Consider the following 11,639-nt stretch of genomic DNA (forward strand, 5'->3'; position numbering starts at 1 on the left):
ACCAGGGTTTAGATACATACGTAATAGATGGAGTTTTGTGAGTAAATAGCTTGACCATCTTTAGCTCGCAGGCTACACTGGTAAGAACGTTACAAAAATTACGATTCAAGGAATCGATTGAAGATGTTGAAGTCCTGGGCCACAAGAGAAGACCAGCGTAATTTTTCCCTATAGCAATCTGTGAGAACTGAGTTCCATACTAACTGAGGGGTTGGGGGCCGCTTTACATTTGGTACGCAGTATGTTCTGGGTGCATTCGAGGTGAGTCTGACCGAAGCCGATAAATGGTCGGAGTTGGTGAGTATGTACTTGATTTTCATGCCATTAACCAGATTGATGCCAAGTGTATTGATCCATATGAGGTCTACCGTGCTTTTTCCCAGGGCCTTTCTGAAGATAAACCCACCTGGATAATAGCCTGGAGTGCGACCATTAAGAAGAATTAATCCATTGCTGTTCATGAGGTCCATTATTAAGGTGCCCTGACGATTCGTAACGACATCGCAGATAGCTCTGATGGGTTTTAGCTTGGTAGCTTTAAACAGGGTATCATCTTCTGGTAGCAAGTAACTTATTCTAGCGTAAAAGTCCCCTCCGATAATTATGGCGTCATAATTAAGAGAAAGAAAATTGTTTATGGTTAGTTGCAGTTGTTGTAAGTGCGCTTCCACGTCCTTCAACTCTGGTCTGAGGTATATAGAGCCAATAATAAGTGTGAGTCCATTTAGAATGCATTTCTGAAAGATCCAGTCTTTAGTAATTACTAAAACTATTACTACTATTTATAAGAGTGAGCAGCCTCCCGCTATTGCGACCAAAAACATTGTTTTTGATAGCTGGTGATGAGGTTTTATTCTAAGTATTTAAGCTAGAGAGTGAGCTAGTAGAGGATGCCCAGGTTTCTGATATACAAAGCACGTCTCCAGAGAAATTAACAAAGTCTCTTAGATTACATAGGCCACGAACATTCCAAAAGGTTATTTGAGTGTATCAGCATATGGTGTGGTTAACGGTACGGCTGGTGCCGACTTTACTGTCGAAACTGCTCGTGAGTATTCACTGCCGCTAGCAGTGAGTTGACGTTGACGGAGTGAGAGGCATCTCTCGGCTGGGTCTGCGGCACGCTGCTTCCCAAGTTTGAAGCTTTCACTATTGATTGAAGTACAGGGTCATAATTGTAACTCACTCTATCTATATAAATACGCGGATGACCGATTTTGACTGATTTTCCTTCACTCTTTAGCTTTTTGGCCTCTGAGCGCAGTTTATGGTTAGCAAGTTCTTCCGCAGGCGTAAGATCATGATCGATGTAGACAGGTATTTTTAGGGATTTCTTCTTGGTCATTATTGTTTTATTGACGTTGGTATCTCTGAGCGTAGCTTTGATGACAGGCTTATTTTTATAGATCCAACTAGCCGACAAAACAGCGTGTTCCATGTCGAAATATACCTTGATAAATTTGTTCAGAGCTTACATTGCGTTGGAGGTGTCTGAAACTAGGCCACTTACAATTATATTGTTTTTCCTGTTAAATTTATCCAGGGAGGAAATACTGGCCTTTATGAGACGCTTTTCTAAAATAGCCAAATTCCCAGCAGAAATGTTACCTTCTAGGCTGTCAGATTGAGTATTGAGTTCAAGTGCTGAAACTCGAGCATCAAGATCCGTCACTTGACGTCTGAGAGCCGCGTTCTTTTCTTTCAGTTTCAAAGTTTGCTCGTTCAGAAGGCGGGAATGCTCCTCACGTGCCGAAGAAATTTCAACTAACAATTCCTCTTTCATTTTTTTTCCTGTTCTGCGTTATCTTCTGATCTCCATCTCTCTAAGGTTGACAGAACATCTGCTAGTGAAACGGGAGCAATATGCGACATTTCTAATGTGAGTGACAAGTCTGATATTGAAGAATTAGCACTTTTATGACAAAAAGGTGGAAATGAAGACGATGAGCGAAGAATTTTTGACGGAGGAGAAGTTGCTGTTGGTGAGACAGGTGTTGAGCTAGCGGGATTATTTCCTATGGAAATGGTTTTAAGAAGATACTCAGTAATTGAGCTGGTGGAACTAGCGCCAGCTTTCAGCGCTGCCAGGTTTGTTGGATGTCCTCTTTTACGCTTTCCTGATGATGAAGCACTAACGTCTTGATGTGCTTCTTCTTTATTCAACGATCCATGTGAGTATGAAACAAATTCTTGAGCTAGTGCGTTTAGATTTAGATTGTCTTGATTGAATGTGCGAGTGTATGGGTTAGAAGATGCAATAGGTGAACTGTTGAGTGGCTTTGCAATCACAGTGTTGCTATCTATAGTTGAAATTGGTAAGAGCGTTAAAACTTCGCTTGAGTCGGTACCAGAGATCGCTTCATTTACCCTATTACTTGGCAGTATGGCCCAAAAGTTACCTAAAATGGGCCGGGCAAGCACACACTGGCCTCTTTGTGGCTACCACCACAAGTACAAAAAGGGAAGCCAACAGGTGTCACTGCCGATCCAGAGAGACGTTATTGTTTTGGGAAAGAAAGAAGACAAAAGCGGTAGACTCTCAGAGAGCCGATTCAAGTATCCAAGAGTTCGGGATACAAGGGTATAAAATACCTAACAAATGTGTGTGTGTGCGTGCTCATGTGCGCGCACACTGGTGTAAGTGTTTCAAGGAAATCCTTGAGTATACAATCTTGATTAACGATAAGTCAAATAAAGTAAAAAAGTACAAAAGTACAAAAGTGCAAAAATTAAAAGCTGAACAAGTTTTCTCATACTCTAGACTAGCTCGAAAGCCGGTGGACCGCAGGGCCAAACTGGCTGAGAGCAGTGCTCGCATGGAAAAGGCCCGAGAGACTCAGATATTAAACTTTAGTTTAAGGTGTTTACCTCGAGGTCAGGGACTTCGGTTCTTACTACTTAAGGGGCGATGGTTCGGATAGTCCAGAGCTATGACCACAAGTGGTTAGGTCCATAAGTGAACAGCTACATGGACAAGGTAACTTAGCTGATATAGGTTTCAGATGGCCGGAGTACAAGCCGGGGTCATGAGTGTATGAGTTCATGCTAGATCTTGGAATATGAGTAAGGGATTAAAACTCTTAAAAGAAGGCAAAATAACTCTCCCCAATAAGACCAAGGGGCAAGAGAAATGACACACCGGGGTGTGTGTGTGTGTGTGCGGGTGCGTGCGCGCGCATGTAAGTTAATAAATGATCTATGTTCATTCGAATTTGGCAAAAATTCAAAATTTTCAAACCTTATATGTTTTTCAAAAAGATAACTTTGAGTGGTTATCAAAGTGAAGTGTAGCCGATTGGGCGAAGTTCCATGAGAAACTACCGGAACTCGCAAGAGTGAATCTTAAAGGTCTTGCACTGGAATCGGTCGAGGACGTGGAAAGGTATGCCGTTGCACTCACTTAAACGATTGTAGAGTCATGTGAGTTTGCTATCCCGCGGAAGAAGCCGCACAAGAGATCATACCCGTGGTAGACCAGAGAATTAACGAGAGAAAAGAGAGTGGTATACAAAGCTAGAAGGAGATACCAGAAGGAGATGGAAGAAGACGTAAGGACAAAACTTAAAAAGACATAATTAACAATTTGTAAGACGTACTTAAAACACGTTAAGAGACAGAGAGAAAACCGTTGGCGAGAATTCGTCACGTTGAACGGTAACAAGGAGCACTGGGGCATCATTTACAAGCTCCAGGCAGATAAACACCCAGTTAACGAAGAGCTAACTACACTCCAGCGTGACGGACAATCCACGGAAAGCTTTAAGAACACAGCTAGCTGCTTTCTCAAGACACACATTGTAGACGACAATCCAGAGGAAGAAACGGAAGAGCAATAAACAACGTGAGTAAATTCAGAGACGCCACCAGACACCGCGGATGCTAATTTATTCACCCCGTGTGAACTCTACAAAATTTTAAATACCCTTAAAAATAAAAAATCACCCGGAACAGACGTAGTGGAGAATGCGGTGATGAACAAGGCGGGAATAATTTTGTCAGGGGAGTTCTCAGAACTATACAATAGATGCTTAGAGTTGTCACGATATTTAAATATCGCGAGAGTCTCACATCAGGTTGGTGGGCAACAGATGGCAGCACACGCTGCTCACACGTCTCTCCATACATTAATATTATGATTATTTTGTCTACATGTATAATTTTATTTTAATCATTACTTCATTTTTATGAATCTGATTTGTTATGCATAAGTTGTGGTGTAGTCAGGAAAATTCACTGATTACTACACGCATATAGTTGAATTTTTAGAAGGCTGGGAAAATAGTCATGCATTTATTTATATGCTTGTAATTATTATAGTTGGTCAGCGCATGCGCGTCGGCGCAACAGTTTACATCTTTAAGTTTATTAATTTATAAATAAATTACCGGTTGATACGCGTAAATCATTGATTGATTCGGCATTCATAGTATTTCTAATTAATAATGCGGGATGCAAATGGACATTTAGTGTGGGAAGCAAGTGAAATTACACAGTTAACATCCCATATTTTGGTGGGGGGTACTAGTTGAATATTAGCATGAGACGGGTATAAAACTCCATTGGTCAAAGTAAGAGAGAAATATAAAGATGGCGCCGGCCGAGGTGCCGGCATGAAATTCACGTGCTGCCATGGTCAGACGTGGATAAACAGCTGTACAAGCAGTGTGTGTGCCTGTTGCTGCTATATTAAAATTTATAAAGACGCCATTTCAGTTAGTGCGCAAAAATTTTGAGATTATTGATTGCCACCTAAGTCGGCATTATTGTCGTTACGAATAATTTTGAGAAGTTTCCAAACAATGGAGCCTGTACGCGTCTTGTCCATCGGCGACGACTGTAAGTACCTCTGACTAATTGATTGGCGTGTAATTTTGCTTTCCCGCGTTGGTGGCTATTTGCAATCGCGTGAGCGTAACAGAGATAGCGATTCTCTAGTAATAATAAAGGTTTCAAGCATATGATGAAGTGAATAATTATGGAACCCAGTGGATAGTAATGTAATAAATGAATCTATTTATTATTATAAATAATACCAAATGATGATTTGGAAATAGTTGAATATTATTTATTAATAGTTCACGTAGTGAATATTGTTTTCTGCCTATACCCAACTATATGCGACTGGGTTTCGATAATTATTGATAGATCAGTAACATCAGTATTGATAACTGATTTTTATATGCGACAATAATTACTAGTCATCATTTTTTGGATCCGTATTATCCTCTAGTTTAATGTGAATTATTACTGCTAAAATTATTATTTACCTGTGTTTACTATTATATTCTGAATTATCACGTGCGATTGATACCAAAAATTTATGAATATTCTTTTATAATTATTATGGATTATCTGAATAATTATTGTTATAATTATTAATTTATTTTGAGATTGTTGTGAATTCCGCGTAATATGCACTAGTGGAAACTATCCATCGAGAACTATTTTATTGGAAATACTTAAGAATTATTTCAAGATTATTTTTAAGTTATGTTTAAATTATCACATGCGAGTGAAACTATAATTTATAATTATTACCTTATTATTTGCGATTATTATTATTTAATCATATTTTTTTTATTATCACGTGCGAGAAATACATGCAGTAAATTATCTTTGCGTTTAATATATTGATTTTTTTATATGGCATTATTGTTTCTTTTATAATTTGTATATGCATAGGATATCTAACCCAGCCTGAGCAGAGCTGTGAGTCCAGGGAGATTCGGGATATCTCCAGGTGGGACTTTTTTGGTTGATATTATTATATTTTTCAGTTATTTTCACCAACGGAGAGCCATAACGGCTATTGAGCGCCAACCTCACTCCGCCGTGGGACGCGTAAAATAGAGGAGAACGTTATAGAGTGAGGAGTTTTCCAAACGTCATGGAAAGAGGATGGGATTATCATGCTCCTTAAGAGCAGTGACAAAAACGCGAGTGACCCCAAATCATACAGGCCAATATGTTTACTTTCGGTAATCGGGAAGGTATTTGAGAGACTAATTAAGTCGGGACTCACCACCACAGTCGTAGCTGGGGATAAGATCTCCAGTCAACAATTTGGATTTATGGCCAAAAGGTCGATTGAAGATGCAATCGTTGAGATGCGTCGCTTGCTGGATTCGACAACAGCGAATCTGGCAATCGGACTTCTCTTCGATATTTCTGGCGCCTTTGACAACGTGTGGTGGCCGCGAGTACTCGAAGGATTGAAGAAAAGGGAATGCCTAAAAAATGTTTGTAGGGGAGAGCAAAGTTACTTTGAAGACAGGGCAGTCTCAATGTCATAGGGATTTGGAAACGAGAATATAAAGCCAATAAGGGGATGTCCACAGGGATCAGTATTAGGTCGTTCTATGGACAAGTTAGTGAGTCGTGCTATACGCCAAGAGCGTATAATACATCGTGCGAGTAATTATCGACCACCACCACAGTGCTGCGAACTCTACCAACTTTTCAGTAGATCTACCAACTTTTAGTGTCGTAGTCAAACCTACCACTTTGTAGCAAAAATCTACCAACTTTTGGAGTTTTCAAAAAATTCAAATCAAACCTCCATGAAAATAATATTGAAACTATAATTTTTTTTTTTTCGTAATCTTTCTCTTGCTTTTTTACCCTTTGATTTATTCATCGAATTTACTTAAAAATAGAGGGCGTTACAGGTTGATGTACAGGTCATATCATGGAGGCTTAGTAAAAAAAAAAAAAACAAACATCATGGTGGCGTTAGATCTTAAAACTCTTTCTACATACGATTTCTACATCTATGTGTTTACACTCTATATCTAACGCGATTCAATTAACAAATAACTGATTGTAATTTCTAAAACGTTTCAATTGAACACTATTCAAATGAGCGAAAGTGAAACTGAAAACGAAGAAAATTCTCCTCCTCGTAAATTAAAAAAGATGCACTACAATCAAAAATACTCTCAACTATGGGAAAAAGAAGCAGAATATGCAGGTTGGGTTAAAGCAAGTCGGAAGGGAAATGATTATTTTCACTGTAAGGCATGTGGATGTGATTTAAAGTGTGGTGGAGGAAAATTCCTTCTACATAAGCATGTTAAAAGTTTAAAACACCTAAGTAATGTTAAAGGTGTGTTGGTGTTCGTTTCTTTCTCAAAACTACCTACTACTGAAATAATCTGATTATTATTATTATTATTATTATTATTATTATTATTATTATTATTATTATTATTATTATTATTATTATTATTATTATTATTATTATTATTATTATTATTATTATTATTATTATTATTATTATTATTATTATTATTATTATTATTATTATTATTATTATTATTATTATTATTATTATTATTATTATTATTATTATTATTATTATTATTATTATTATTATTATTATTATTATTATTATTATTATTATTATTATTATTATTATTATTATTATTATTATTATTATTATTATTATTATTATTATTATTATTATTATTATTATTATTATTATTATTATTATTATTATTATTATTATTATTATTATTATTATTATTATTATTATTATTATTATTATTATTATTATTATTATTATTATTATTATTATTATTATTATTATTATTATTATTATTTCTTTTTTTTTTAGTTAAATGCTCAGGGGGTTATCCCCGGTAGTCCGACTCTACCGAGGGCCTCACCTGAGCGCCAAATCATTACTGCTGCGATGCTTCATCAACAAGATGATCAGCATGCGCAGCAGGCCAAGTTTCGTTGCCTTAGGAGACGGAGGGATCCGAGAATAACAGCCTTTTGCATCCGCGATGCCAAAAACTCAACTTGCGGAGAACAAGTTGGGATTTTAGCCAATGCAGACACAAAAGTCTGTTTCATCCCTCCTAGGACGCCAACAATAAGTACGACAAGCTTGACACGGTAGCCTGGGTAGAGTTTGCCAATTTCAAACAGGAGATCCTGATATATTTCGTGTTTGTGCTCTTCTTTAACCGTGATGTTATACTCAGCAGGTGCTGAGAACTCGATAACATAAATGTCACGAGCGGTTTTATCAAAGAGCACAATATCAGGTTTATTGTGATCGATTTTCCGCGTTGTTGCGAATGGCACGTTCCAATAAATACGGCAACGGTCATTCTCAACAACTTGCGGAATATCTCCTGGCAGATAAGGCAGCACTGGTGTTTTATCGATACCGTGAGTATGTCTTAGGTGGTAGTAAAGTACTCGCAGAGCAGCATTGTGACGCTGGACATATGCATTTCTTGCCAGCACAGGACATGCTGACAACAGATGCATAAGCGTCTCAGGATGTTGCTTACACACCCTACACAAAGTGTCGGGTAGCTGCATCTGGAGCACTTTAGCACGGTATTCAAGAGTATTGATAACACCATCTTGGCAGGCAAAAATATATCCTTCGGTCTCAGACATCAGGCCAGCTGACCTGAGGAAGGAAAACGTCAGCTGCTCGGACAAGCCATGTTCACGCACGTGTTTAAAGAACACGCTGTGCATGGACTTGTCCATATGTGTGCTGAGCAGTTTTTGTTGCTCAGCATTGCTGATGACCCTCTTAAATTCCTCCTTAGGGAGTTCGATAAGAGGGTTTACTCTTCCAAGACCGAGGGATTTTGCCGCGTAGATTGCTGCCTTATATAAAAACGTTCCCTTATGCCTATTCTCATGACTATGAACAATTTGCATAAGGAAGTCGTTTTCATCTGCAGTGAAATTGACAACCTCGTATGTTATACCCAAAACCAAACGATCGTGTAGACACTCCAAGCTCTGTAAACCTCTCCCTCCGATGTGCCGGGAAAGGTATAATCTGGTGATGGAGGATTTAGGGTGCATGCTCCGATTCATATTCATGACTTTGCGTGTCTTGATATCGAGATCTCTGAGTTCTTTTCGGGCCCATTTCAGAACACCGAAAGAGTAGAGGAGTACCGGGACAGCAAGCATGTTTGTTGCAGAGACTTTGTTTTTCCCGGAAAGTTCTGATGACCAGATTTTCCGGAGTCTCCGCACATACTCGCTGCAGAGAGTCGTTTTGATTTTCGAGGCGTCCTGCATAGGACTCCCGTCAATCCCTAGATATTTGTACGACTCTCCGGCGTCAAGATGGTCAATGACGCTCCCATCTACTAACTCGATATCCTCACGCACATCAGAACACTTACCCTTCACCAGATTAACGACCGCGCACTTGTCCAACCCAAAAGCCATGCCAACATCCCGGGTATACTCCCCTACAATATTCAAGGCTGTCTGAAGGTGTTCCTCATCAGAAGCATACACCTTCAGATCATCCATGTAGAGTAAGTGGGTGATCGAATACTTTCGATCATTTGATGGACTTACTGAGTATTCACGGGTGCGGCGTAGCGCAACAGATATTCTCAGAGAATCTCCCTGAAAGACTCCTCGTTTGTACTGTACAGCTTCGGTTACACGTTTGTCGTTGCCACATGAAATGTGGAACCGTGTTCGCCAAAGCTGCATCGTACGCCGAATGCATCCCACTGTATCGCGATTGACCCCAAGGCATTTGAGCAAAAAGAGAATAAGCTCATGAGATGTTGAGTCAAATGCCTTGCGGTAGTCAATCCAGGCCATTGACAGGTTGCGCTGATAGCAGATCGCGTCTTGAATGACACAACGATCCACTAACAGATTCTCTTTGCAACCTGACAGGCCTCTTTTACTGCCACGTTGTTCGTATATCTGCTGCCATACAGGGTCTATCTCCTGCAGAATGCGATTATTCAAGATTTTGGTGAAAATCTTATAAACCGCATTCAAACAGGTGATAGGCCTGTAGTTTTTCGGGTCAGACAAGTCTCCTTTCTTTGGGATGAGCACGGTTCGCCCTTCTACAAGCCAGCATGGAATTGGTTCATTACCTCTGATGAACGCTGTAAAAATCCGGGCCAGATGACTATGGGTAGAAGTTAATTTCTTCCACCAAAATAGGTTAATGCCATCTGGACCCGGAGCAGCCCAGTTCTTACCATTGTTCAGAGCTGAACGAACTTCTTTCACGCTGACTTCGGGGCTCTCTTCATCAGCATTGTCGTTGCGATGTTGTCGACAAAATGCTTCGAAGTCGTTGAGAGCTGGAGTGTCACGATTCACGTTCGGTTGATCACCATACAACTCGGACCAGAAAGCTTCTACTTGCTCGATGGATGGGGAATCGCCAGAAACAGATGTCTTAGGTGTCAGAAAGCGTGAAGGACTTAACCGAAACAAAGAGTTATCGGTAAGCCGCTTCAGCTTTTTCTCTAGTGACTTTTTAGCAGTCACTAGAGCCCGCAACCTGTTAAGGGAACCTTCTTTGATATTAAGAAGATTCTCCTTATTCAGTGTGTGATGCTGATAGCGTAGTCCAGCCGCAATGCGGCGGACTTTGGATGTAAATGCTTTACGTGTATTTACATACTCAATCACACACTGAATGCGGGAGACATGTTTCCGGAGATCATCAATCTTTAGTGACAGCTGCCCAATGCGCCCTCTCATCTTTGCCTCAGGAGAAGAAATATTTCTCCTCGCTGGAGGTAAGAGTGAGGAAGCAGCATCATAGACAGCTTGATTGATGGTGAGCAAAATAGAGTCTTCCTGAATCCGGGCAGATAGTTCTTGGTTTACCGTGTCAAGTAGCTGTTTTGGGTAGTGTATCTTCTTTGAGATACATACTTGTCGCCTTTCAAAATCATTGTCAGCGTCTTCAGAAGAACGGCGTCTCTCTTGATGTAACTGTGCTGGAAAAGACAGACGATGAGATAATCGTCTGTTCCTTAACAGTGATCTCCGTGTTCGCCGGAGATGAGAGGCATAGTCTCTGAGATGTTGTTGTGACAGATGGCTGTAGTTAGGATGCATATTGCTCCAGAGAGCATGCATCCTCGCCATGTAGCCTCTCCGCTCCGGTTCACTGTTATTATAGCACATCAAGAGATCGGCTCGTAATTCCTCCGTCCACCTAAATGCAGTCCGTTGTTCGCCAAGGTCGTCATCGTTCGGAATCTCGGTACTCCGCCCAGCTAGTGGGTTGCCCTCATCCGAGAAGGGCAGGTTGTGGGGAGCACTTCCTGGTTCAGTATTGTCTTGAACTCAGTATTACTTTACGTTGGGGAGTTAACCCAACGTAAAGTTTGTTGTGCGATTGGTAGGCCAGCAGATGGGAGGCCAGCCTACATTGCCCACGATGCGCCACGGGGTAAATAAGACCCCCGCTGGCCGCACAACATGCACCGCGGGCGTTTATTATTATTATTATTATTATTATTATTATTATTATTATTATTATTATTATTGCGATGAATTAGAGATAATCAATATGCGTATTATGTTTTTTTAGATGATCTAAAGAACCTTGTGCAGTCAATTTGTCCTGATTCGGAACTAGCAAAACAAATCACTTTTGGAAGGACAAAAGCACATGCAATAATAACTAATGTCACTGGAAAAGTTTCTTATGAAGAATTAGTAGACCGATTGCGAAAAGAAAAATTCTCATTAATAGTTGATGAGAGCACAGATCGATCGACTATTAAACATATGGCTCTTGTTGTAAGAACTGCAGTAAATTTTGATGTTCAAGATCATTTCTTGAGTTTGATACCTGTAACAGATTGTACTGCCAT

General features: G+C 39.8%; 1 protein-coding gene across 1 annotated transcript; it reads right to left on the reverse strand.

The window, feature by feature from the left end:
- Positions 1-1,779: 1,779 nt before the first annotated feature.
- LOC128668827 (putative uncharacterized protein DDB_G0286901) lies at positions 1,780-11,639 on the reverse strand. The gene is made up of 5 exons (XM_053742624.1): positions 11,618-11,639; positions 10,690-11,084; positions 10,024-10,203; positions 7,248-7,505; positions 1,780-2,277 (listed from the first exon to the last, which is right to left on the reverse strand). Exons 1-5 carry the CDS (start codon positions 11,637-11,639, stop codon positions 1,780-1,782), a joined length of 1,353 nt encoding a protein of 450 aa, XP_053598599.1.

Source organism: Microplitis demolitor, chromosome 10, assembly GCF_026212275.2.
Source record: "Microplitis demolitor isolate Queensland-Clemson2020A chromosome 10, iyMicDemo2.1a, whole genome shotgun sequence".
NCBI lineage: Eukaryota > Metazoa > Arthropoda > Insecta > Hymenoptera > Braconidae > Microplitis > Microplitis demolitor.

Excerpts from the sequence above, each read along its gene's own strand:
- LOC128668827 (XM_053742624.1), bottom strand. The coding sequence starts at position 11,639 with ATGGCAGTACAATCTGTTACAG. Across the intron at positions 7,506-10,023 it reads CCGAAGTCAGCGTGAAAGAA|AATAATAATAATAATAATAA; the intron begins GTTCGTTCAGCT and ends AATAATAATAAT. Across the intron at positions 2,278-7,247 it reads ATAATAATAATAATAATAAT|CCACTCAACAGTTCACCTAT; the intron begins AATAATAATAAT and ends GTGATTGCAAAG.